Source organism: Sphaerodactylus townsendi, linkage group LG07, assembly GCF_021028975.2.
Source record: "Sphaerodactylus townsendi isolate TG3544 linkage group LG07, MPM_Stown_v2.3, whole genome shotgun sequence".
Lineage (NCBI taxonomy): Eukaryota > Metazoa > Chordata > Lepidosauria > Squamata > Sphaerodactylidae > Sphaerodactylus > Sphaerodactylus townsendi.
In genome coordinates this window covers 104,038,802-104,065,355 of record NC_059431.1, presented here as the reverse complement: position 1 = coordinate 104,065,355, position 26,554 = coordinate 104,038,802, and the positions used below count along the sequence as shown (strand labels likewise).

General features: G+C 44.1%; 1 protein-coding gene across 1 annotated transcript in view; it reads right to left on the bottom strand.

Annotated features, from left to right (window-relative positions):
- TRABD2A (TraB domain containing 2A) overlaps positions 1 to 26,554 on the bottom strand; it is a 99,356-nt gene that overhangs the window by 26,013 nt on the left and 46,789 nt on the right. Inside the window, exons 3-4 of the mRNA XM_048504474.1 lie at positions 9,797 to 9,943; positions 6,593 to 6,767 (exon numbers count right to left, since the gene is read on the bottom strand). Coding sequence (XP_048360431.1) covers positions 6,593 to 6,767; positions 9,797 to 9,943 — 322 coding nt within the window. The remainder of the gene's footprint in view (positions 1 to 6,592; positions 6,768 to 9,796; positions 9,944 to 26,554) is intronic.

The following is a 26,554-nucleotide window of genomic DNA, read 5'->3' as shown; positions in this document are numbered from 1 at the left end:
TTTCCAGCAATGGTTCTCCTGTCACTTCCTCAGGCAAACCGTTCCATAAGGTAGGAGTGATACAACAGAAAAAGCCAGGCAGGCTACATTAAGTGGGGGAACAGCTGGTAGGTGGCACGCTGAAGACTGCCCTTGGCACACAGGGATACGTGCGTGTTATGTATTCCCATCAGCTAGATCCCACCAATAATGATGCTCTCATGTTCTGAACTACTAGTCGTTTCTGGAGAGTATTTGAGGGCAGCATGTTACAGTAGCACAGCCACAAGGTTACAAAAGCATGGCTGGGCATGCTGCTGAGGAAGGGCTGAATCGAAGGCCGATGAAAACTGAAGGCAATGAAAACCGAGGTTCCACTGCATTCCAATCACCATTTTTTTAAAAAAAAAAAGTCCACAAGAGGCAAGAGAGAGGGAAATGTGAGGTGTGAAGGGAAACCCCTGTCTAGAAGTACCACTGCTCTAGGAAATGCCTCTACATTCCCAGCAGCTACATGAGAAACAGAGGAATCCCCCCCTCCCCAACGAGGAAGCAACCCGCAATACAAACAAATCCGTTTCCCTCCCGCTAAACTGCTACCTAGCAATAAAAACACGCTGGCCACCTGACCTCTTAGCACTTCACCAAGTTCTGTGCTTACAACTTCCTTTACCTGCACGTTTGATGTAGGATAAACAAACAACAACATGCAAGGGAAGGGGGTTCTTTTGATGTAAAAACTAGGCCAAAAACCGACTGGGAAAAAGCCCTCATCCTCGTAATTTTCTTCCCATTCAAAACCTTCACTTTCTCCTCTTTTTTTGCCTGCTTTGGCTTTCAAAGACCCTCAAGTCAAGTTTGTCAAGCTTTGACTTTTTTGTTCAAGATGCCAGGTAAACCCTTATCTCAGCACTTTTCCCTCTGCAGAAATCTCCAGGCTTGAGTGGACTTTGGGTGAACTCTGGGACTCTGAATGCTGCATCTGTCTCCAAGTAGGAGCCTGCTTTGGGGTGGGGCCTGTCACTGTCATAATCCCATCGCTATCGTATCACTCTCTCGGAGACCGCTGAACAAACAGAGAGGAAAAAGATCTGACGCTGTGCCTGCCATTCCTTGATTATACATAGAAAAGCAAAACTTTTAAGGTATGACAGTCAGGCCTGGCCTACCTATGCTGCAGACTGAAGCAGGAGAGTCCAGCCATTGGTAACACTACTCCGGGTTGCAGGTGGAGGATCAGTTGTGCTTCTTGCCAGCACAAAACTAGACAGCCAGTGAAGTGTAGAGATTAGTGTGTCAGACTAAGACCGTGGTGGCGAACCTTTGGCACTCCAGATGTTATGGACTACAATTCCCATCAGCCCCTGCCAGCATGGCCAATTGGCCATGATGGCAGGGGCTGATGGGAATTGTAGTCCATAACATCTGGAGTGCCAAAGGTTCGCCACCACTGGACTAAGATCTGGAAGACCCAGATTTGATTCCCACAGAATCTGCCGTGGAAGCCTCCTGGGTGACCGTGGGCTAGTCACACACTCAGTCTAACCTACCTCACAAGGCTGATGCAAGGATAAAACGTTTGGAGAAGAGAAAAACAAAGTTATGGTATTGTGGGTTTTCCGGGCTGTATTGCCGTGCTCCAGTAGCAGAATGTTCCAGTAGCAGAACACGGCCATACAATCCAGAAAACCCATAAGAACAAGCCAGCTGGATCAGACCAAAGTCCATCTAGTCCAGCTCTCTGCTACTCACAGTGGCCCACCAGGTGCCTTTGGGAGCTCACATGTAGGATGTGAACGCAATGGCCTTCTGCGGCTGTTGCTCCCGATCACCTGGTCTGCTAAGGCATTTGCAATCTCAGATCAAGGAGGATCAAGATTGGTAGCCATAAATCGACTTCTCCTCCATAAAGCTGTCCAAGCCCCTTTTAAAGCTATCCAGGTTAGTGGCCATCACCACCTCCTGTGGCAGCATATTCCAAACACCAATCACACGTTGCGTGAAGAAGTGTTTCCTTTTATTAGTTCTAATTCTTCCCCCCAGCATTTTCAATGAATGCCCCCTGGTTCTAGTATTGTGAGAAAGAGAGAAAAATTTCTCTCTGTCAACATTTTCTACCCCATGCATAATTTTGTAGACTTCAATCATATCCCCCCTCAGCCGCCTCCTCTCCCAAACTAAAAGGAGTCCCAAAGCGCTGCAGCCTTCTCTCCCTCACTTAGGGAAAGCGTGCTCCAGTCCCTCAATCATCCTTGTTGCCCTTCTCTGCACTTTTTCTATCTCCTCAATATCCTTTTTGAGATGCGGCGACCAGAACTGGACACAGCACTCCAAGTGCGGTCGCACCACTGCTTTATATAAGGGCATGACAATCTTTGCAGTTTTATTCTCAATTCCTTTTCTAATGATCCCCAGCATAGAGTTTGCCTTTTTTACAGCTGCCATGTATTGAGTTGACATTCCCATGGAACTATCAACCCACTAGTGATTCTGGTCGTGAAAGTCTTCGACAATACAAAAATTAAGTTGTTTAGGGTCCCCAAATGAGGAGAAAGGCGACTTATAAATTAAGTAGTGCAGAGAAGGGCAACGAGGATGATTGAGGGATTGGAGCACCTTCCTTATGAGGAGAGGCTGCAGCGTTTGGGACTCTTTAGTTTGGAGAGGAGACGTCTGAGGGGGGATATGATTGAAGTCTATAAAATTATGCATGGGGTAGAAAATGTTGACAGAGAGAATTTTTTCTCTCTTTCTCACAATATTAGAACCAGGGGGCATTCATTGAAAATGCTGGGGGGAAGAATTAGGACTAATAAAAGGAAACACTTCTTCACACAACGCGTGATTGGTGTTTGGAATATCCTGCCACAGGAGGTGGTGATGGCCACTAACCTGGATAGCTTTAAAAAGGACTTGGACAGATTTATGAAGGAGAAGTCGATCTATGGCTACCAATCTTGATCCGCCTTGATCTCAGATTGCAAATGCCTTAGCAGACCAGGTGCTCAGGAGCAGAAGCACACAGAAGGCCATTGCTTTCTCCTCCTGCATGTGAGCTCCCAAAGGCACCTGGTGGGCCACTGCGAGTAGCTGGACTAGATGGACTCTGGTCTGATCCAGCAGGCTAGTTCTTATGTTCTTAAGTAAATAACTGGGCTAAAACATTTATGAATTGCTACTTTGTTGTTAAATTTCAGGGTGTTTGTGTATGTGTGTGAGTTTACATTTTAGAAGCCCTCGACTACAACTTGGAAGTGATATCACCCACTCTAGATTCATTCTAATTAATTTAAAGATCTGACCTTATCACGTCCCACTCACAGGCATGAAAATGGCCCAGGATCCCAAATACAAAGATAGGATAGAAAGTAGTCAGGAGACAGAGCAGAGATCTGGGTTGTAATTTTTGGTGGTGTTCTTCACCATGAAGTGAGACCTTTCAGAATTGCCCAGTGAAGCACAAATTCATGAGAATGCTCAATTTGACCTCTGTTCACGATGAGTTGATTTCAAATACAACTACTCTCCTCAAATCTCCCATGCACAGCTAATTAATACATTTAGAAATAGGGTGTGTGTGTGTTTTTTTCTTCCTGGGATTTTTTTTTTAAAAAGCAATTGTTTAGTAAAAGGATTTCTGCCCTGTTTAACACATTATTAAGATACTTGACCGTATTTAGCGGTGTCTCGGCCTTCCAGGCCTGAAGCTGAGTTATTTGTAAACTTTAAGTACTTCACTGTAAAACACCTGAAGCAATGTCTGTAAAAAAGAGATTTAAAACAATGCAACAGCTAAAGGCTAAAAGAGTATTTAAAGCCAGAAGCAGTTTAAAACAGTAATAAAATTTCCATTTGAAATAAAGTTTAAGTCAGCCTTCCGGCAACACATTTCAAGAACGGTGCCATAATAAAATGCTTTAAACTTGTCAAGGAAAGCAACAGAAGGGTAGAGCTAGTGGAACATCTTAGGGGAATTGAATTCTATTGGCCAGCTGCCAAAACTGCAAAAATCACCCCTCAAGCCCCCTTATTTTGAACTTGTGTATTGTAGGAGCATGGCTTGAACTGCTGACTGGAAGACCATTGTGGAAGGATGTACTCAGGAGAGCTCACAGATCCCATCCCACACAGGGTTTTGAAACACCAGAACTTGAAGGACGAGCTTTTCAGGAGCTGTGCCATCAACACAAATTTGTTTTTTAAGAACCAAATAAATCACACTGGACACCCCTGCACATTCACCAGAGTTACAACACCACCACAGGCATTGTGTTACTACCGACAGAAGCATCTCTGGGAAAGCTACCTCAAATCATTCACGGCGACAGCAGTTTTTAAAAGGTATTATTTATCTTTTTTTTAAAAAACAGCAACCGACTGGAACACAAATCTGAGGCTACAACAAAATAAAATAAGACACACAGGAAGAGAAGAACAGCGTTGAACTTACCTGTGTAGCAGTGATTCATGGAGTGGGCTTCTGTGCAGGCCCACATTGGGAATGCGCACGCGCAGGCCTGCCTCAGACGGAACAGAAAGTTTATTTTCTGTTCTTAACCACAGCTTTAAGAGGCACTCACTCCCCCTCCCATCTTTTAGGTGGGAACTTTCCGCCTAATTGTAGCATTTAAAAGGAGGGGAAAGGAGTACTGTCCCTTCAGTTCTCCTGCTTCTGCCACAGCTATAAGAAATATTGCAGAGTTGTGGTGTTTCAAATCACAGCCCATGGCAAAATAGAAGGGAGGGTGAGCGTTTCCGCACAGAACACCGCTTGATGAAACACTGTTACACTGTTAGGAGCAGCAGTGGAGTAGGAGGTTAAGAGCTCGTGTATCTAATCTGGAGGAACCGGCTTTGATTCCCCGCTCTGCCGCTTGAGCTGTGGAGGCTTATCTGGGGAATTCAGATTAGCCTGTGCACTCCCACACACGCCAGCTGGGTGATCTTGGGCTAGTCACAGCTTCTCGGAGCTCTCTCAGCCCCACCTACCTCGCAGGGTGTTTGTTGTGAGGGGGGAAGGGCAAGGAGATTGTAAACCCCTTTGAGTCTCCTACAGGAGAGAAAGGGGGAGATAAGTCCAAACTCCTCCTCCTCCTCGCAACGCTGTTCTTCATTTTCATGAGCCAACACAGTATCGTATAGTTAAGAGCAGGTGGACTCTAATCTGGAGAACCAGGTTTGATTCCCCACTCCTCCACGTGAGCGCCTGAGTCTTATCTGGTGAACCAGATTTGTTTCCCCACTCCCACATTCCTGCTGGGTGACCTTGGGCTAGTTACGGTTCGTTCAGAACTCTCTCAGCCCCACCCATCTCACAAGGTGTCTGTTGTGGGGAGAGGAAGGGAAAGGAGCTTGTAAGCCACTTTGAGTATCCCTAAAGGAGAGAAAGGCAGGGTATAAATCCAAACTTTTCCTTCTTCCTGGGTCTTCTGAGCAGTCCCACATCGGGAGATCAGCAAGTTTCCTTATCTGTGGTAGTGTGTGTGAGGCTGTCATTTAAAAAAAATGGTTACACTTATTTCATGTTGTTAGATTCAGAGGTTAGCCATGTTGGCCTGCAAGAGAACATCTAGATCAGCACCTTAGAAACCAACAAGATCTTTTCTTGGGGGGTATAAGCTTTTGAGAGCCAAATCTCGCATAGGGAGCTCAGACTCTGTAAAGCTCATACCTCAAAAATCTTGTTGATTTCTGAAGTGCTGCTGGACTCGAATCTAACCGTTAAGTTCCTCTGCCAACAATGGGCTAGATGCCAGAATGGACCATTGGATACTTACTGGGAAGTGTCCTTCTCCTGGGAGATAGGAGGCCATCTTGGTGGGTGATTTCATACCCCAATCTCCAGGAGTCAAGAACCTGAATTTTCAACTTCCTGTCTTGTCCTTGATCTCCATTTTGAGCCATTATTGTTCCTGCCTCAAACGGGAGAGTAAGGTCCTCCAGCCGTTCCTTGTTTGTTGCTCATTTGTGGAACCTTTGTCCTGTCTTCTGGTAGTTTTTTGTCTGGTCGGTCGTGTGTTGTTTCCCTGGTAGATCTCTTCCCCCTTCTTGTTGTGTGACAGTGTGTTAGGGAGAGCACTGGTGCATTGCTTTTTGGCACCTTTTTTGCCTTCTTCAAGATGGCGGCCCACTCTTTTTCTCCACAGACCTTTGCAAAAGCAGCCGCAGAAGGCACCAGAGTGGTCGCGGCTCGGGTAGCCGAATCCCCCGCAAGCAGCCACGGGGTTTACTCTGCCAACAATGGGCTTGATGCCCGAAGTATCTACTCAGATTAGCCCTTGTATTTAGATTATTCTGAACTGAACACATTTGAATGGGAACAATGCAATGTTCAGAATTATGCAGAACATTTTTCCGCAACTGTAGACGACTGGGAAGGTAGTGGCAAATCACCCCATAAACATAGTCTGCCTACTAAATGTGGTGATGTGATTTAACCCTGGGGCCGGAATGACCCGGTGCTTGCATCGTTACCTATAAAGAATGAATATTCTGAACAAGAAGAATCTATGGTTGCACATCTATCACTAAAAACCAAAATCACAATGGTCAGACACAGAAGAGAACCAATTAAACAAAGCGGGAGACGTGTCAATTAGATCTCAACACATACCGGCTCCAAATGCAAAGAAGAAGCTTTTGTCAGGATACTCTTCCAGGAGATCTTTCACTCTTTTGCCCATCCTCTCATTCCGCTTGTAGATCAGCTCCTGGCGGAAGTAGCTGTCGATTTCCTGAGCGGTGACGCGTTCGTGAGGAGGCAGAGTGGCATTGATGAAATTTGGGACCTGTGCCAGGAAGAGGCGTTTAAAGGGGGACAGAAACTAAGGTTAAATGGTGTAGCCTGCAACATCCTACAAGGGAATGCATGTCTGCTGCCGATCAGTGTCTGCTCCCCGATTACACTCAGCCAAATGCATTCAGAGCAAAATTACTGCCCGCAGCATTTCCTCACCAGCTACAACAGTTCACTGGCCATTTTTTTTGTTATGGGATGACATCAAATCGTGTATTTCTTCTGCTAGATATTCATAGGCCGACAAGAGTCAACAGCAACCAGGGATTGCCCAAAATATGTAGTGCAGTGGTGGCGAACGTATGGCACGGGTGCCAGAGGTGGCACTCAGAGGACTCTCTATGGGCACGCGCAAACAGAGTTCATCATGTGGGGGGAAACTGTCCCCCCACATCTGGCCTGGCCTGGTCCGCTGGGCTCAATTATTAGCATTAAACCTAAGACCTAGTTTTGGGGAAGCAGTGTAGGTAACCCGGTTAAGCTGTTAAACCTCACTGATTTTCATGCAAATAACTAAAGTGTTATTCTTTGCCTGGGAGTAAGCTTGGTTGCCAGCAATTGGACTTGCTTCTGAGTAAACCCTCCTAGGGTCATGGTTCACCCGTGGGAAGAGTTGCACGGCTGCTTCAAAGCAAAGCCACCGACTACCACCAAGCTTACTCCGGAGTAATGGACGCCTTGTAGCCAACCATTTTTTCTAAACTAAAACCTCAGTATTCAGGTTAAATTGCCATGTTGGCACTTTGCGATAAATAAGTGTGTTTTGGGTTGTAATTTGGGCACTCCGTCTCGAAAAGGTTCGCTATCACTGATGTAGTGTCTCTCCTTAAACGCATTAAACATAGCAGATTTACCTTAAGATTTGTTTTGGTACCATCACAGAGGAAGTTTGACACAATGCTTTGGCCTTCTAATCCAAACAGCCTCCCTTAACTGGTGTTGCTAGCCTCCCTTAAGCCCCCCCTTCCTTTTCGCCTCAGTCAGATGACAGAGCTCTAGTGAAATCCCTGCAGATATCACCTGTTCAACAACTGCTGTGGGCTTGACTCGAAACAAATATCAAGATGCAAGCTGCAGCCAATCCCCATATCAAAAGGTTTCATGAAAGAAATGCCACAGGTTGGATACTGCAGGATCATTAACATCTGTCTCCACGGTCTCCATATGGAAACAATTGAACACATTCTTTTAAATCAAATTAAAAAGCCATCTTTCAGAATTTGCAAAAGCAGAATTCTTTTGGTAGCTCATCGCACCCTTCCAAGTGCTTTCTTTATGTCAGCTGAGCACAAAGGAAGCCAATATTAAGTACAATTCAGACATCATGTAAATCTATAGTTTTGCTGAATTAACTATAGCTTGTATGATTCTCTGAATTGGGGTGCTGTGTGGTTTCCGGGATGTATGGCCATGTTCTAGCAGCATTCTCTCACGGCCATACAGCCCGGAAACCACACAGCACCCAGTGATTCCGGCCGTGAAAGCCTTCGACAAGACATTCTCTGAACTGGTGCTACAGTGAGTTACTTAGGTTCCATCAAACCATAATTTGAAATCAGGGCCTGAAGGAGATTTATTAACCATGTTAACACCGCACCAGTTCCATTAGAGTCAACAGACTGAGAAGGGCGTAACTCTGCTTTGGACTGCCGTGTTAATGGACTGCCGTGTTAATCTCAACAACAGTTTCGTATGACGTGTGGATACAGAATCATGGTTTAACCCTGATCTGTTTTCCAGCAATGTTCTCCCAGGCTAGAGGAAAGAAACGTGCTAATGCAAACCCAGTGACTAACTGGGAGCTGATTCTGTTTTCAGAAGTAACACAGCTTTTACGTAATGTTCAAACTGAGTCAAGAACTAAACACACTGATTTCATTTATATTAAAACTTCAACAGCAACAAGAGTCAAGACAAAATAATAAGTTAAAATATGATAATCAGATGAAAATTTTCTTCTTCTTTGCTGGGCAATAGTTTTTCTTTTCCCCTTCTTTTTTCTTTTTCTCAAGCATGAATAAAGAATGGAATTGTATTTAGTAAATCTTATATGAATATATGTTGATGCATGGAGATTATACTTTTGTAAAGGCTTGAGACAATATATTAATATTTGGAATCTTAGCCGGAGGTCGTGATATATTTCTTTTCTCTTTTTTCCCTCTTTCCCTCCTGTTTCCCCCTTATTCTTTTCTTTTCTCTCTCTCTCTTCTGTCTTTTATATTTTCTTATTCTTATTCATTGTTGTATACCTGTTGAACTGTTATAACTTAAATGTATTGTGAAATGATTTCTGAATAAAGTCTAAATTTAAAAAAAAACGTCCTCCTAGGTCAACTCCGATTCTGCCTGCCTAAGTAATCAAAAGCAACCAATGGCAGAATTTCAACAAAAACGTTTCAAGGAAGATGATCCTAAATATAGAAGACACCTCTTCATAAAAGTTACACACAGAAAGCTTTTTACCATTTTTATTGTACATAACTGTAACTTGTATGCAAATTCAAGATGACCCTCCCTCATTTTTTAATGACAGAGGTGGGAAAAAAAACCTGCTCTTGCATTTGAACAAATACAGAAAAAATGCGGACAGCAATTCAAAAACAACAACAAAGCGCACATCCTTATTTCAATGGCAAAGTGTACACTTTTGGATATAGAAGAAGAAGAGTTTATATCCCCCCTTTCTCTCCTGTAGGAGACTCAAAGGGGCTTACAATCTCCTTGCCCTTTCCCCCTCACAACAAACACCCTGTGAGGTGGGTGGGGCTGAGGGAGCTCCGAAAAGCTGTGACTAGCCCAAGGTCACCCAGCTGCTATGTGTGGGAGTGCACAGGCTGATCTGAATTCCCCAGATAAGCCTCCACTGCTCAGGCGGCAGAGCAGGGAATCAAACCTGGTTCCTACAGATTAGAATGCACCTGCTCTTAACCACTACGCCTCTGCTGCTCCTTTTCGAATCTCCTTCCCTTTGGAGTACTTGATTAGGAGGACAGTGGGGCCACATGGGAAGTAACTCACCTGTGATGTGTCGTGATTGAAGATGATGGAGTTGAGGTCTCCACAGTTGTAATGCTTGATAAGGTCCTCTGTCGTATAAGGAATCTGAAGGCTGCCTGCGCGGAGATTCTCTTGCTGTAAAAGAGTCTGATTCAATGCAAAGATCACCTAAGGTGGGGGAAGGGAAGAAAAGGAAGAGATCCTTGTCAGGCCTTCACTCGTTAGACAAGAAATCTTGATTACCACCCACACCTACACCGCTAATAACTGAAGCCTGAAATAATGAAAATGAATTTTTATAAACACAACACTGACCGGTCATGTTGGGTCAAAACCCTTTATGTTGTGCTGAAAGGAAGACTTAACTTTCTTCAACAATAACAGATTTTAAAAATTAAAATACTAGGATCAAACTATACGTTAAGCACCTGAGGATGTGCAATTTTGAAAAGCAATCAGGTTACATTTTTAAGGGACAGGGAAGAGGCGGCGTTCCCCTCACCAAGCTGTTTTCATCACACAAAACTGACAACCAGATGGTCACCTGTGTTTGTCCCCCCCCCCCCCCCACACACACTCTGCCATTACATGGGAAGAGCCATCAAGGGAATGTGTTTATAACTGCCTTAGTACATCAAGAGCGGTTCCAATAAGGGTTTAACTTGTGACGCAAAATTTCCCCTTTCCTGACCCTCATGACAGGTTGAACTTGGTCAGATCACCATATAAGGACCTCACCCTACACATTATTTTGTATTCTACTGAAGTCAAATTTTGCCTTGAGCACAGGTTCTCTGTGTACCCCCATGTCCCTGAAAATCTTAGAGGAAGGGGCGAATCTGAAATGGCCAAAAGGAAAAGGGTTAAACAGCTCCTAGGGCTCAGTTTGACTGCATGCTAGTAAGTTCTTTTGTGTGTGTGATTTTTTTTTTTCAAGGTTGAGCTTGGCTCGAAAAAACACAAGCAAACTCTTTACCCTATGTTTTCCATATAATTGCAGCCTGAGCCCTTTCTGATTTTAAGAAAGAGAAAAGATACACAATACTGTAAGTAAGCCTAACTTCACGTCATGTACAATTTGGTCACCAAACCTGCACTAGGAGGCCACTTAAGTCAATGTGCTTTAAAGGGTATATAACTCTGCTTAGGGATGACCACGTTCAATTACCTCAACTTCTTGTTGTCAGCTGACCTATTTCCAAATGGAAGTGGAGTTGGTTCCCGGTCAAGGAAGCCGCAGTATTAAAAACACACTGTAAAATCGACATCTAATTTGATAGTAAATCTTCTTTGCTCTAGTGGCATCACACAGTTTCTCTATTCCTCTGTTCTGTAGAATGGGCCTCCTCCTGGCTGGCATTTCTTAATAGGTATCCCTTCTAAATAGCCGCAGAAAGATAACAATAATGTAAGGCTACTTTAATGTGCATGAGGTAAAAACTTAAGCCTGCTTATTAAGGAGGTGAATAAGATTGCAGTTAAGAAGTCGATATTCTTTTAACGTTCTGTAAATAGCGGTGGCTTTATGACAGATGTACCGTTCAAGCTAATAGCAGTTATAAATGGAAGCCGTTTTCTGCAGGGATAAAAATCTAAATATAGATGCTGTCGCTAATGTTATCATATCAGGTAATTGTGATTACCAGGTGCAGCTTCAAACAGGGCGCCCTTTGTGCAAGGTTTATCTTTGGTACACAGTTAAGTGACCTACAGTCCCTACTTTCATCACTTGGGAAATTCCTGAGTGTGTAAATTTTAAAAGCCCCCCCTCCCCCCCCAAATGTCAGTAGTAACAGGGGGTGAAGGGGGTGGGGGGTGGAAAAAGTAACCAATGCAAACTTTTTAGGGAATGTTGGTCTCCAAAATACATTCATTTTTTTTGTATTAAAGATGGGAGGAGGAAGAGGAACAGCATTTATACAGACTTTTTTCCCCAGCATTCAAAGCACCTCAGTATGTGCTACATCAGCCCTATATAGGAGATCAGTATGAGCTCTACAGGTCAGATGGTGGTTGAAGCTGACAGTATCTCGCTCAAGGTTTTCTGGTGAGAGTTGATAGCTAGAGAGAGATTTGAATCAAGGACCTCTTGGTTGAATCACTGAATTACAGGTTTTTTGCCATCAAATAACAGGCGACTTATGGCGACCTCTGGAGGGGTTTTCAAGGCTAGGGTCATTCAGAGGTGGTTTGCCATTGCCTGCCTCCATGTCATGACCCTGGTATTCCTTAGAGGTCTCCCATCCATCTACTGGCCATGGCCGACCCTGCTTAGCTTGAGATCTGACGAGATCAGACTAGCATGGAACTATCCAGGTCACTGCCTCTAAATAATATACAAAGTACTACAAGTTGGGGACCCACTTATAACAACATTCTCGTGCCTTTTATGCCTCTTGTAGAACACTCTGCCCTCACAAGGCCCTTTAGGGATCTCCTGTCCATGTTTAAATTTACATTCACATGCTTCTGCATCAGTGAGTATGCAAAATTGCTTGGCTGCTCTGTGAGAAAACCTGGATTGCCAATTTTGTAATGCATGGTCAACGACTTTGCTGTTAGACACAGTAATTATAATTCTAGAAACATCATTTCGTAAGGGCTGCAGCCCCTAACGAGATCCCAACACCCGGTATACCCTTCCTCGCTCCTTTGGCACATGTGCCAGTCATTACACAGAAGGAGAGGCTGGCACATACATTCCCTCGCACACCAACCAACCTAGAGCCCGAAAGCTCCTGCTGTGTTTGAGTGCGACTTAGTCCCAGATGGGAGAGAGGCTGCTTTGTGACAGGACGTAATAGTTGATATAAGTTTTGTATTTCAATGTTTATATCCCCCTGCCCCTTCAATCAAGTGGTATTCTGGGAAAATTGAGATGGCAGGGAGTAAACTTCAGCACTGCAGTGATCTGGGATCTGAAAGTCTTTTGGATCATTTTCTGTGTGTTCTTAAGAAACAAACATCAAAATTTTTCTACGTGCCCTGCCTTTTCCTCTGAATGGGATGTAACACTTCACCGCTGCCGGCCCCCCCCCCCCCCCCATTTTCTCCTCTGGAGGCTAGAGACCCAGGAATTGTAAAGAAGTCACCCTCAGCCTTTGCCGGTGAGGGCAAAAATGCTCTCAAGCCAACCACAAGAGAGGCTTGTGCCCATAATGGTGCGAAGTACAAAATGCCACATACACAGTTGAGTGCAAAATTGTGCTAAAGATGCTGTGTGGAGGCTGAGCCCGTAATGTTTATTCAAAAGGAAGTCGCACTGAGTTCAGCTTCATTGGGTCAAAGTTAGATATTAACATTAATATACACCAAATATATCATTACCAATACTGCCTTTTGCCATTTCCCACTGTCTGGATCACAAGAGAGAGGAGCAACAATAATATTTCTTTGCTTATTTAAAGTCTTTATAGCCTGTCTTTCTCCCTGAGGTCTTAATACAAAAATAACAAAAATCAGATTAAAGGTAATCCCGCTATATAGATTTAAAAACAACAACCACAAACCCATGCAACAAAGTTCAAACACAGAAAATCCCCATCAGTATGAACAAACAAATGCACGAAACCATCCCCGAAATGTTCTTCTACAAAGAATTGGTCTGCCACACTTCCTAAAAGGCTCTCAAGGATAGTGGCTTCCTCAGCACCCTGAGAACACAACTGAGAGAGCTAGAGATGATCAAACACTGCTAAGGGGCGTCACAGCAAAAAGGGGCTGACAGAAAGTGATCCACTGAGACCAAGGCCATACCACCCAGGGGTCAAATGTACCCAGGCTGTGGCCATTTAGTGGAAAAATTGCCCCCCACACCCCTCCTCCTTCCCCCCAAGTCAATATACTGACTTCATACTCCATACACTGATGGGGGAGGGCGGCCGCCCATACGGGGTGGAGGCGGAAAACTCAGATTTTGCACCAGGGTACATTTTCCCTAGATACGCCATTGACTGAGACGTGGTCCATCCAATAGGCAGATCGCAGGCCATAAAGGAATTCAAAAAAGCTAAGAATCAGTACCTCAAACTGAGCCCAGAAACAAACGGGCAGCCAAGAACAGTGGCTATAAAACCACTTTGGTAGGTTCACACTGGTTTGTCCCAGATAACCCATGGATGACCACTTTTTGCACAGAATAAAATTTCAAAGCTATCTAGTAGTCTACTCTGGAGGTTACAAAGCTTTGGGGATCGGTGTGAATAGATGAGTTTGAGTCCAGGAGAAAGACAACAGCTGTGCAAGGTGGATTGAATTAAAAAAATAAAGAACTCTTAGAATCATAGAGTCATAGATTTGGAAGAGACCCCAAGGGCCATCAAGTCCAACCTCCTGCAATGCAGGAACACCCAATCAAAGCACTCCCGACATATGCTGATCCAGCCTTTGTTTAAAAACCTCCAAAGGAGGACACTCCACCACTCTCCGAGGCAGTGAATTCTACTGTCAAACCGCCCTGACGGTCAGGAAGTTCTTCCTAATGTTTAGGTGGAATCTCTTTTCCTTCACCTTGAATCCATTACTCCGTGTCTTAGTCTCTGAGGCAGCAGAAAACAAGCTTGCTCCCTCTTCGACATGACATCCCTTCAAATATTTAAACATGGTTATCATGTCACCCAGAGGTGGGATCCAACCAGTTCTCAAAACTTCTCTAGAAGTGGTTACTAATTTTTTCCGAGAAGGGGTTACTAAAGCAACCTCCCTGCCCAATGGGGACTTAAGAACATAAGAACATAAGAACAAGCCAGCTGGATCAGACCAGAGTCCATCTAGTCCAGCTCTCTGCTACTCGCAGTGGCCCACCAGGTGCCCTTGGGAGTTCACATGTAGGATGTGAAAGCAATGGCCTTCTGCGGCTGTTGCTCCCAAGCACCTGGACTGTTAAGGCATTTGCAATCTCAGATCAAAGAGGATCAAGATTGGTAGCCATAAATCGACTTCTCCTCCATAAATCTGTCCAAGCCCCTTTTAAAGCTATTCAGGTTAGTGGCCATCACCACCTCCTGTGGCAGCATATTCCAAACACCAATCACACGTTGCGTGAAGAAGTGTTTCCTTTTATTAGTTCTAATTCTTCCCCCCAGCATTTTCAATGAATGCCCCCTGGTTCTAGTATTGTGAGAAAGAGAGAAAAATTTCTCTCTGTCAACATTTTCTACCCATGCATAATTTTATAGACTTCAATCATATCCCCCCTCAGACGTCTCCTCTCCAAACTAAAGAGTCCCAAACGCTGCAGCCTGTCCTCATAAGGAAGGTGCTCCAGTCCCTCAATCATCCTCGTTGCCCTTCTCTGCACTTTTTCAATCTCTTCAATATCCTTTTTGAGATGTGGTGACCAGAACTGAACACAGTACTCCAAGTGCGGTGCACCACGTGTGCTTTATATAAGGAGCATGACAATCTTTGCAGTTTTATTCTCAATTCCTTTCCTAATTATCCCCAGCATAGAGTTTGCCTTTTTCACAGCTGCCATACATTGAGTTGACATTCCCATGGAACTATCAACTAAGACGCCCAAATCCCTTTCCTGGTCTGTGACTGATAGCACTGACCCTGTAGCGTGTATGTGAAGTTTGGATTTTTTTGCCCCTATGTGCATCACTTTTACATTTTGCTACATTGAACTGCATTTTGCCATTTCTTAGCCCACTCACCTAATTTATCAAGGTCCGCTTGGAGCTCCTCGCAATCCTTTGTGGTTCTCCACCACCCTACATAATTTGGTATCATCTGCAAACTTGGCCACCACGCTACCCACCCCTACTTCCAGGTCATTTATGAATAGGTTAAAGAGCACTGGTCCCAATACGGATCCTTGGGGGACACCACTCCCCACATCTCTCCATTGTGAGAATTTCCCATTTACACCCACTCTTTGCTTCCTGTTTCTCAACCAGTTTTTAATCCATAGGAGGACTTCCCCTCTTATTCCTTCATTGCTGAGTTTTCTCAATAGTCTCTGGTGAGGAACTTTGTCAAAAGCCTTTTAAAATACAAGTAGACAATGTCCACTGGTTCCCCTTATCCACATGCCTATTTACATCCTCAAAGAACTCTAGTAAGTTTGTAAGACAGGATTTGCCTCTGCAAAAGCCATGCTGACTCTTTCTCAGCAGGTCTTGCTTTTCTACATGTTTTATAATTTTATCTTTAATGACAGATTCTATTAATTTACCAGGAACAGATGTCAAACTGACTGGCCTGTAATTTCCCGGGTCCCCCCAGATCCTTTCTTAAAGATTGGTGTGACATTGGCCATCTTCCAGTCTTCAGGGATGGAGCCTGATTTCAAGGATAAGTTGCATATTAAAGTGAGAACATCAGCAATTTCATGCTTGAGCTCTTTAAGAACTCTTGGGTGAATGCAATCTGGGCCAGGGGATTTGGTAGCATTTAGTTTATCAATGGCTGCCAGAACTTCTTCCTCGTCTACCACTATCTTTGTTAGTTCCTCGGATTCGCCTCCTAAGAAGCTTGGTTCAGGTGCAGGAATGTTCCTCACCTCATCTTGGGTGAAGACAGATGCAAAGAATTCATTCAGCTTCTCTGCAATCTCCCTGTCATCTTTTAGCACACCTTTTGTTCCTTTGTCATCTAACGGGCCTACCGCTTCCCTTGCTGGCTTCCTGCTTTTGATGTACTTGAAGAACTGTTTGTTGCTGGTTTTGATGTTCACAGCCATGCGTTCCTCATAATCCTTTTTTGCCTCCCTTACAGCTAACTTGCTTCTCTTTTGCCACCATTTGTGTTCTCTCTGGTATTCTTTATCAGTTAAGTTGGACTTCCATTTTCTAAAAGACATCTTTTTTTTCCTAATAATTTCCTCAACGTCCCTTGTTAACCATGGTGGTTTTCTTTTGGACTGGGTGCTGCCTTTTCTAACCTGTGGAACACATTCCAGCTGAGCTTTTAAGACTGTGTTTTTAAATAACCTCCAAGCATCTTGGACATTTTTGACTCTCTTGATTTTCCCTTTCAGCTTCCTGCGCACTATCCCCCTCATCTTTGAGAAATTTCCCTTTCTGAAGGCAAATGTAACTACATTAGTAGTTGTCACTTGTTCGCATGCAGAGATACTGAATCTGACAGCATTGTGGTCGCTGTTCCCTATCGGCTCAACAACACTGACTTCCCGCACCAGGTCCTGGGTCCCACATAGAATTAGATCTAGGATCACATCTCCCCTGGTTGGTTCTACAACCATCTGCTCTAAGCCACAGTCATTTAGCATATCCAGGAATGTTCTCTCCTTACTATGACCTGAACATGCAGACTTGAGGTGCGTGTGTGTGGCGGCGCCACTGTTTGAATCCCACCACCATCGGAACCTGTTATTAAAATTTTTGGATCCCACCACTGATGTCACCCCTTAACCTTCGCTTCTCCAGGCTAAACATCCCCAGCTCCCTAAGCCTCTTCATAGGCATGGACTCCAGACCCTTTACCATTTTGGTTGCCCTCCTCTGGACCTGCTCCAGCCGGTCAATATCCCTTCTGAGCTGCGGTGCCCAGAACTGTTCACAATATTCCACGACAATATTCTTCACAACAATACTAATCTGTTTGCAGGACAAAAATGGGTCCAGGAGCATCCCTACTATTTCTGATTTTTTAAAAAGAACTCATACATGTTGATCCTGAAGAAACACTTTCTTCAGGGCAAAACGGAGAGTAGGCTTTTGCGCTGGTGGAAAATTTGCTCCCACTCTCCTTGTCCAAAAAAAGTCAGCGTGTCACGTCCATGAAGGCAGAACTATTATTTGTTATTACGGAAGGTGGAAGTTAGCTGAGAAGAGGGAGCCAGCTGGAAAACGCGCACCGGCTAAGCAGAGTACGTCCACGGCTGTTGGCGTTCGGCGGGGTTATTTTGCCCCTCGCTGACAAACTGTGTTGAATACCAATTTCTGCTCCCCTGCGTTGCTCAGTGTTTTTTTGTTATTCCAAAAACCTTCCTCAGGATGGCTTGCAGGAAGCCGGGCCAAGTTGGTCACCCTTTCAAAAATATTTCTCAGCCCCCTATCGCCCACACCAGGATGCCCAAGCCGCGCTCAAAAGCATTCACGCCCAACATCAAAGCACCTTCTAAAAGGATGTAGCTGGAGAACAAAAGTAACAACTTTATTGGAAACTCCCTCACCACTCTTAGCATACCATTTTCCAGTGTTATTCCCACCCCCACCCCCATCTCCACTACACACCTTCACACCGATTTTTAGTAACATAGAAAAAATTGATTAAGCTCTGTAGTCAACGTGTTGCTTTGGGCCTCTTTCTCCTGTTTGAAATTTTGTTGGCTGTCAGGATAGGGTGGGTTTTTTTTGGGGGGGGACCCTCGTCCCCTTTGCCAGCATTGTTGGAGCAGCCTGCTAGGCAGAGGGGGTGGGGGTGGGGGGGCTACAGCCCGGCAGATGCCTTTTTTGTCAAAGACAAAAGACCCCCAGCCATCCTCTCCACTTTTCACCACTTTCATCCGAGCTGGATCAAAGCGCTGCTCTGCATATGAAAGGGATCTGGCATTATGTGCCTCAAATTAGCCTATCGCCACCCCGCTAGCCTCTGAGGCCTCTCAACAAAAGCGCCCACATCTGTTCGATCCATTTGCCTCATCTTCTGTGTGTGTGTGTGTGTGTGTATGCGCGTATGCGGTGTTTTTGTGTTTGTTTCTTCTCAGCTCTCAGTTTGGAGAGGCATTCAGGCCCTTGAATTATAGCTGAGGGAGAACATCTTCCTTGCCTCAGGAGGACTGGCTGGGCAGACAATTTGTTTTTAATTGTTCCCCCGGCATAGCTTCGGATTGCCATTCTCACTTGAGCCCTTCAGTCTGACAGACACTCGCACAATTGATTCGTTACTCTATTCCCCCAACCCACCCCTTTCACCTGAAGCAGGAGACCCGGGCCTTGTGTCTTGCAAAGAGAGGCTGCTGCCCTGAATCAAAGCGATCCTCGAATCAAAGGCAGCATGGCTATGAAAGTCAATAATCCCCTTTTGTCATGGTAATAGTTCGTGCCCAGAGCCCAAGAAGAAAAGCAGGACTCTTCGCTTAGATGCTGTACACTTCCTTGAAATGTGCCATGCCTGACTCTCAGCAGCTTTTAAAACTCTTGTCCAAGCCTACATATAACCAGAATTACAGCAAGGGACCCAATAAAGACCCGCCCTAAATATGAATCCCCAAAAGAGCTGGGCCAGACTTTCAGGTATTTTATGCACGTCTGTCATGGGCCTTTGCTAGTATTTTTATTTTACAGATTTTATATCCCATCCTTCTGCCCTCACAAGGGCCCCCAAAGCAGCTAACAGTTTAAAACGCACACCATGAAATCACATTTTAAAACCATTAAATTCAACCTCCCCAACACACACACCAATAAACAATTAAAAATAGATCTAAAATATTTACAAACACATAAAAATAGCAATCACAACACGGGTCAAGAAGAAAGGATCACTGAGGAAATGCCAAACGAGACCAACAAAATCTTTACACACTGGTGGAAGACGGCAACAGAAAGGGACACATTACTGTCCCTTGGGGACACAGTTCCAGAGCTTTTGTGCCATGACTGAAAAGGCCTTCTCCTAGGTTTGCACTTGCCCAATGTTCTCTGTAATTGTGGCTGATGTTTTATCTGTACACCGCCCTGAGCCCTTCGGGGATAGGGCGGTATACTAAATTTAATTAATTAATTAATTAATTAATTAATTAATTAATTAATTAATTAATTAATTAATTAATTATAATAATAATAATAATAATAATAATAATAAGAAGAAGAAGAAGAAGAAGAAGAAGAAGAAGAAGAAGAAGAAGAAGCCACCCAAATGAGCAGCCATGCAGCCACTGTATTGGTGCCGTGCAGATAAGGGGCCACCCAGTAGAGGGAGCTCTCCCAGGTCCGCTCAGTAGTTGGAGAGTCCCGCTCAGTCTTGGGGAACTATTAGAGGGACTATTGCACCTGCCCATTGTCAGACAGTGGGGGCATGTAAAACAATACATCAATATTTCCAGCATCTTATTTCCTCTTTTGATGCACAATTCTGCTTTTACTAAGAAGTAATCACATTGGTCTGATTTGGTAAGAATATCTTAAAGAAGAGCAGATATATTGTGGAATGTTCTTTATGAGCTATGGTCCACTTTACCACATGCATGAAGGGAAGGGGAAATGAAAATGCAGGAAGCCAAGCTCACCCGTTCAAAAATATTTCTCAGTCCATAAAAGCCTTGAGCCCACAAAAAAGCTATAAACAATACACATATTAGTCTTTAAAAGAGCCGGGATATTATTTATTTTTTAAATTCATTCTCATTTTCCACTGAAAGTCTTTTATTATAGTTACCAAGGGGTTTCATTTCCCTCTCAAAATTCCGTTCTTTTGTGAAAAAGTACCTCCCCCTTTATATGAGACATATGACTACCGCAGATACAGTAGATCTTCCTGCAGTAAAAATACACACGAGAAAACGTGACGCACACATTCTCAAATGTATCTGGAGACTCTCAACCGGATCAGGGCTTCCGGTGACATACATACAGTCATTTAAGGATTCACTTTCATGACTCACCCTTTACAAGTTTCCTGCAGGAAAAAAAAGCATGTTCACTAGCTCAATTCACAAGTTATTGCAAATACATGTACAATCTCTTGATTTTTCTTCATAGGTCCATTGAATAATTTTCATTTTATATTAAACACCTGCATGGCTGTTTCTTATAAGCAGATGTATGCATATACACGCAGGGTGTCTGTACAGTCACTACAGCATGTGAACAGAATGTGAACTGATGAGCCCTCAGCAAATATGAGTGTTTCATTAAGTATAGTACCTTTCAGAGGTGGGATCCAGCAGGTTCTCACAGGTTCCTGAGAGTAGGTTACTAATTATTTGTGTGTGCCGAGAGGGGGTTACTAATTGGTGATTTTGCCACGTGATTTTTGCCTTAGTTACGCCCCTCCTCTCAGCAGTAGCGCGCAGAACTTGAAGCAGTCTAGCAGGAGGTGCACCGGCGTGCGTGGCAGCCTGCGCCTGCGTGCATTCGTTTCCCGCCCAAGGACCGGCGCAGCGGCTGCGTCCTTGCCACAGCCCCACCCAGGAATGCCCCGCCACGCCCCCGTCATGCCCCACCCAGCCCCACTGGCGCTACGCCACAGTTTGAATCCCACCACCATGGGAACCTGTTACTAAAATTTTTGGATCCCACCACTGGTACCTTTCCCACTTGGAGAATTCTGTCGTGATTGTGATAGTATAAATTAAACTTCACATCACTAGTCTCTACACCCGCTGTCTGCAAACTGTTACAACTAACAAAATCAAAATTTGGAAAAAGAGGTAACAAAACAGCAACATAACGAAAACCATCAGTTCAATCTGGTTCCATGCAATTAGTAATACTAGTTGTAAGGAAAGCCACAGGTTCTCACAACTGATTTGGGTTCCTGTCAAAACAAAACTCAACGAAAAACAAAACTGAACGAACATAGATAGAAGATGGCTGATGAGATGCTCTTTATTTCAACATGCCCTTGTGAAGTCCCGGATCTGAGACCAATTCAGACTCAGTAACGGTAGGTTCGAAAGATTTTATTGGCAGACAGCAGCAGACAGGAAAACGAAAGCCGATTCTGAAGTTGTCTTTCCCAAACCCCGATGGATCGATCCCACAGCCACACTCCCCCCTCCCATCTTCCCGCGCTCTCCCCAAACTACACAGCATAGCTGGAAGGAATGTAAGACCGACTCAAGGCCAAGGCACAGTGAGATAAGGCAGCCACCTGACCCTGGGCACCCCTACTTGGTTTCCTAGCAAAATGAAAGTAACAGTCCATCATTGTCCTCCCCTCCCCCTCCCTTCGTTGCAGACCCAGTTCCCCTGGGTACTAGGCTCCAGCCTGACAACCTTTTGACCAAGGCAAAAAACTCCCCTAGCAACTTCAAAAATTCCAATGAAAATACCATGTCATACGAAAGGGAAAGCTAAAACTTGGCAGGGCTTTCTCCATGATGGCCCCCAGGTTCTGAAACAATCTCTCCTTAGAGATTCACAGGGTGAAGATTTTTTTAGCCTCCCTCGAAGCCCCTCTACAGCTGCTGGCCTGGGGAGTGGGGGTGAGGGACTGGGGGTTGGGGTTAATATCCGGGGGTGGTGGTGGTGGTGGTTCAGGATATTTTTATCATCTTGTTTTAGTGTTATTGTTTTATTTATGATGCTTTTATTGAACGTTTTATTGTTTTAACTTTACTGTGAGCTGCCCAGAGACCTCCGTATAAGGTGAGGTTAAAATATTGACAAATAAATAGAACAGTCAAAACACTGTCCACTATACTTCCACTTCTTAGGACACTTCCAGCAACAAACACACCAAGGTTTCCTGTCGAAAGCAATTCCAACCTCTACGGCTGTCCAAAAGAAGAGTTTTGCTAAGCTACAAGATCTCGGCTCATCAACTGGCCTAGAGACGGGACGAAAGGTGTTCATGTCGCTTTCAATATTGCGTCAAGACTCACCACAAATATTGCAGAATCTGATATCACAAAAAAGAAATTGGATTCCTGAATATCTCTGCATACCAGACAATTTGGGAGGTAGGCGGTAGGATGCATTTTTCTGCCCCTTTCCCCACAATATTGGCTATTATAGGAGGGAAGAGAGAAACATGAAAGGAGGGCACTATATTGTACCTTTCATTACTATGCTATAGGGGAGAGGAAACTATTGCTAACAACAAGAGAGCTAGCATGGTGAAATGGTTAGAGTGTCAGACTAAGATCCAGGTTTGAAGCCCCATTCTGCCATGGAAGCTTCCTGAGTGACCTTGGACCAATCACACACTCTCAGTCTTAACCTACTTTGCAGGGTTGTTGTGCAAATATAAAGGAGAATAAAACAGAGGAGAGAAGAATGTTCGTTTTTTGGGTCCTCACTGGGGAAAAAGGCAGGATGTACATGAAATACTTTAAAAAATTAGTTCTGCCTACAGACCATCTATCAACTTCAGTTGGCTTACTGATTCTGGTCCACTGGCAGATGTCACAGAATCAGTTTGTCCATAACCCACCCACCCCTTAAGGATCTCTGTACTGGGGCAAGAGGAAGGCTTTGATCCTGAAGTCTATGCACCTTTTCCTTAGAAATCACGGGGACCCTCCTGGGCTTTCTTTCTTGGTCCCACTGAAATATGACAGCACTTTCTGAAGTGGCGACATGCATGTCATAATTGAGTGAACAATGTCCTAAAACTCTGCTCTTATCCTCTGAAATATTACTAGTTCTCTCCGGTCCTCTGGTGTCTCACCTGTTCTCCATGAGGTTTCAAAAGTCATGGCTAGTGATCCCGTTGTATCCTGTGCTAGTTCCTTTAGAAGCCGGGGGGGGGGGGGGGGGTCATCTGGTCCTGCCGATTTAGAAATATTTAATTTTACCAAGTATTATTTCATCTCCTCCGTTTCAAGATGTTTCCTGTCTATCCAATATAATTTGTTCTCAGCTGGATGTATACTTGCAGGAATTTGACAGCAAAAAAAAAAAAAACCTATGAAACATTCTGAGACATAAGAATACTTTTCTGCCAAAATGCTTCCACGCATATTCTTGATCCTGAAAAGTGAAAGAACATGTGGTGTGTAGAGATACAAAAAGTGTTATTCGTGAACCTTGTTCATCGGACCACTTTGCCCAAAACAACAGCACAGATTCAAACATGGGTTGAAAACGAGGGTAAATTGTTATCTGGACCCCAAAAGAAGGCTGGGAATTGTCACTCCATTAGGGTAATACAATTTGTATGTAGGAGCTCCCTCTATATTCACTGAGCTATTATTTACTGAGCTATAGTTCCCAGAGTTGCTCCCTCAGCCAGGTTTATAAATCTGTACTGCAATTTCCTTTTGAAAGGTACGAAATACTAAAGGCTGCTCTTATTTCTATTTCAGGTACAGCATGTTTCATTTCTATTTCTTCATTCCACTTTGATGGGGAGATCTAAGAAAGTTCTCAGTCACACTTATCAAACGGGGTTGTTTACAACAGTTTGGATTTTGTCCTTTATGAAAAAAAAAATTTTTCACTTGGCGTACTAGGGAAGACTCCGGGCTCATTCACGTTTGTCAGTGTTGCCACGTGTCTCAGTGCTGTGACAGATTATACCATCTATGTTGCTGATTTCCTCCCTAATTTTTCAACATCCCTCAATACCACCCATTGAAAATGTAAAATCTGAGATTTTACTCAGAAGCAAGCCCCATTGCCAGCAACTGAGCTTACTCCCAGGTAAAGGATCACGCTTTAGTTCTTCACATGAAAATCAGTGGGGTTTAACAGGGTTACCTACACTGCTTCCCCAAAACTAGGTCTTAGGTTTAATGCTAATAATCAATCCCAGTGGCCCAGGCCAGCCTAGATGTGTGTGGGGGCACTCTGTTTGCACGTGCCCACAGAGAGGGCTCTGAGTGCCCACTCTGGCACCCGTGCCATAGGTTCGCCACCACTGGTATAATCTGTCACAGCAATCAGAGAAGATCATTAAACAATTGTCAGCTGACTCCAGAATCACTATTAAGGATGCAGACAAAGGAGGGCTATTGTAATTCTTGACTCCATTGTTTATATAACATAAATTGACAACTGAAGAGCACACTTATAAGCAAGCAGACACGGATTTGTTTTGATATCCTATGATATATTCTTATGGACTGTTGATTGTATTGTCGAAGGCTTTTATGGTTGGAATCACTGGGGGGGTTGTGTGGTTTCCGGGCTGCATGGCCGTGTTCTAGCAGCATTTTCTCCTGACGTTTCACCTGCATCTGTGGCCGGCATCTTCAAAGGATCCTCTTACAGCCTGGAAACCACACCACCCCCCAGTGATTGTTTATTGGTTTGTACTAGGGGTAATTTATATGGACACTACTCTAGAGTAAATTAGGTATTTAATTGCCATGAATTGGAATTACTTTTGAGTAAGATGGTCATGTGATTCTACTCCTGAGTAAACTAGATATTCAAATGCTATGCACTGGTACTACTTACGAATAAAATTGACTGTATAACTTTTTGTGCATGCTTACTCAGTTTCCCCCTTTTTGTGGCATTTTGTAATTGCTTGTACCACGTGCCCTCTCTATTTCGTACCTGTATGAATTTCAGTGCAGCAGGAATATTACATCTCACCATTGTGCATCATTAAACTGCTGTCTGCAGAACTTCTGTTCAATAATTAATCTGACACTTCCAATTTTAGTATATCTGCTGCCAAACAAAGGGAATCCCTTTGGCCCAGCTCAAACATTCAGGGTCACTACTGAATTTCTTTGAACAGCTGTACAGGGCTAGGGCAATCATTCACAATTATGTGGAAGAAGTCGTGTGTCTCTTTGCCTAGAAATTCCAGTGGAGGATCTTCAGAGTAGTCGAAGATGGGGCCACATAGAAGCATCTACTATTGGGCTCTTGCTAGTTTATGACAGCAAAAGAAACCCAATACAATAAATATGGCAACTCCAGCTAGAGACCAAAATCATATTTCCTATTTAGATTGAGCCTACTGGTAAAGTCAGATATCTACTCTCAAAAGAAGCTATACAAAATAAATGACCTTGGATTGTGCAATTCACACAATGAATGTGATGTGTGCATTTCTAATATTCCTCTAACATTCTTTTATGGAACAACACCTCTATGTACACAGACAATGAGCACACTAGAAAGAATGTTAACCACAACTCTTCCTGATCCACTCTAGGAAGCATGATCACATGGAGCTGCATTATACTGAGTCACACTATTGGTCTATCCAGCTCTCCAATTGAGTTATTTCCTACACTTAGAACATAAGAAAGAGCCTGCTGGATCAGAGTCCATCTAGTCTAGCACTCTGCTACTCCCAGAGTCCATCTAGTCTAGCACTCTGCTACTCCCAGTGGCCCACCAGGTGCCTTTGGGAGCTCACATGCAGGAGGCGAAAGCAATGGCCTTCTGCTGCTGCTCCCAAGCACCTGGTCTGTTAAGGCATTTGCAATCTCAGATCAAGGAGGATCAAGATTGGTAGCCATACATCGACTTCTCCTCCATATATCTGTCCAAGCCCCTTTTAAAGCTATCCAGGTTAGTGGCCATCACCACCTCCTGTGGCAGCATATTCCAAACACCAGTCACACGTTGCGTGAAGAAGTGTTTCCTTTTATTAGTCCTAATTCTTCCCCCCAGCATTTTCAGTGTATGGCCCCTGGTTCTAGTACTGCGAGAAAGAGAGAAAAAATTTCTCTCTGTCAACATTTTCTACCCCATGCATAATTTTATAGACTTCAATCATATCCCCCCTCAGACGTCTCCTCTCCAAACTAAAGAGTCCCAAACGCTGCAGCCTCTCCTCATAAGGAAGGTGCTCCAATCTCTCAATCATCCTCGTTGTCCTTCTCTGCACTTTTTCTATCTCTTCTATTTCTATCACTACCTGATCTCCTTTTATATGGTAGATGTGCTACCGTTGTGCCATGGCCTCTACCTAACATTCAGCATACTTTGTTGTCTCCCATCTGCTGTGTGAATGGCATAACCTATGAACACGCTGCAGTGCATGATTATTCTGAATTTGTCATCAAATGGCTGCTGTTCTTGTTCTTCTACCAAGGATGCAGTGACATACAAAGTGACCTGAAGGCCCAAATCTTTAAAAAATAGCGTGCCTCTTCTTCCAAAAAGCCTCAGCAATCTAAGGAAATCCAAGTGAAGTTTCATATTATGTTGAGAAATCCTGAATTCTCCCTCACCC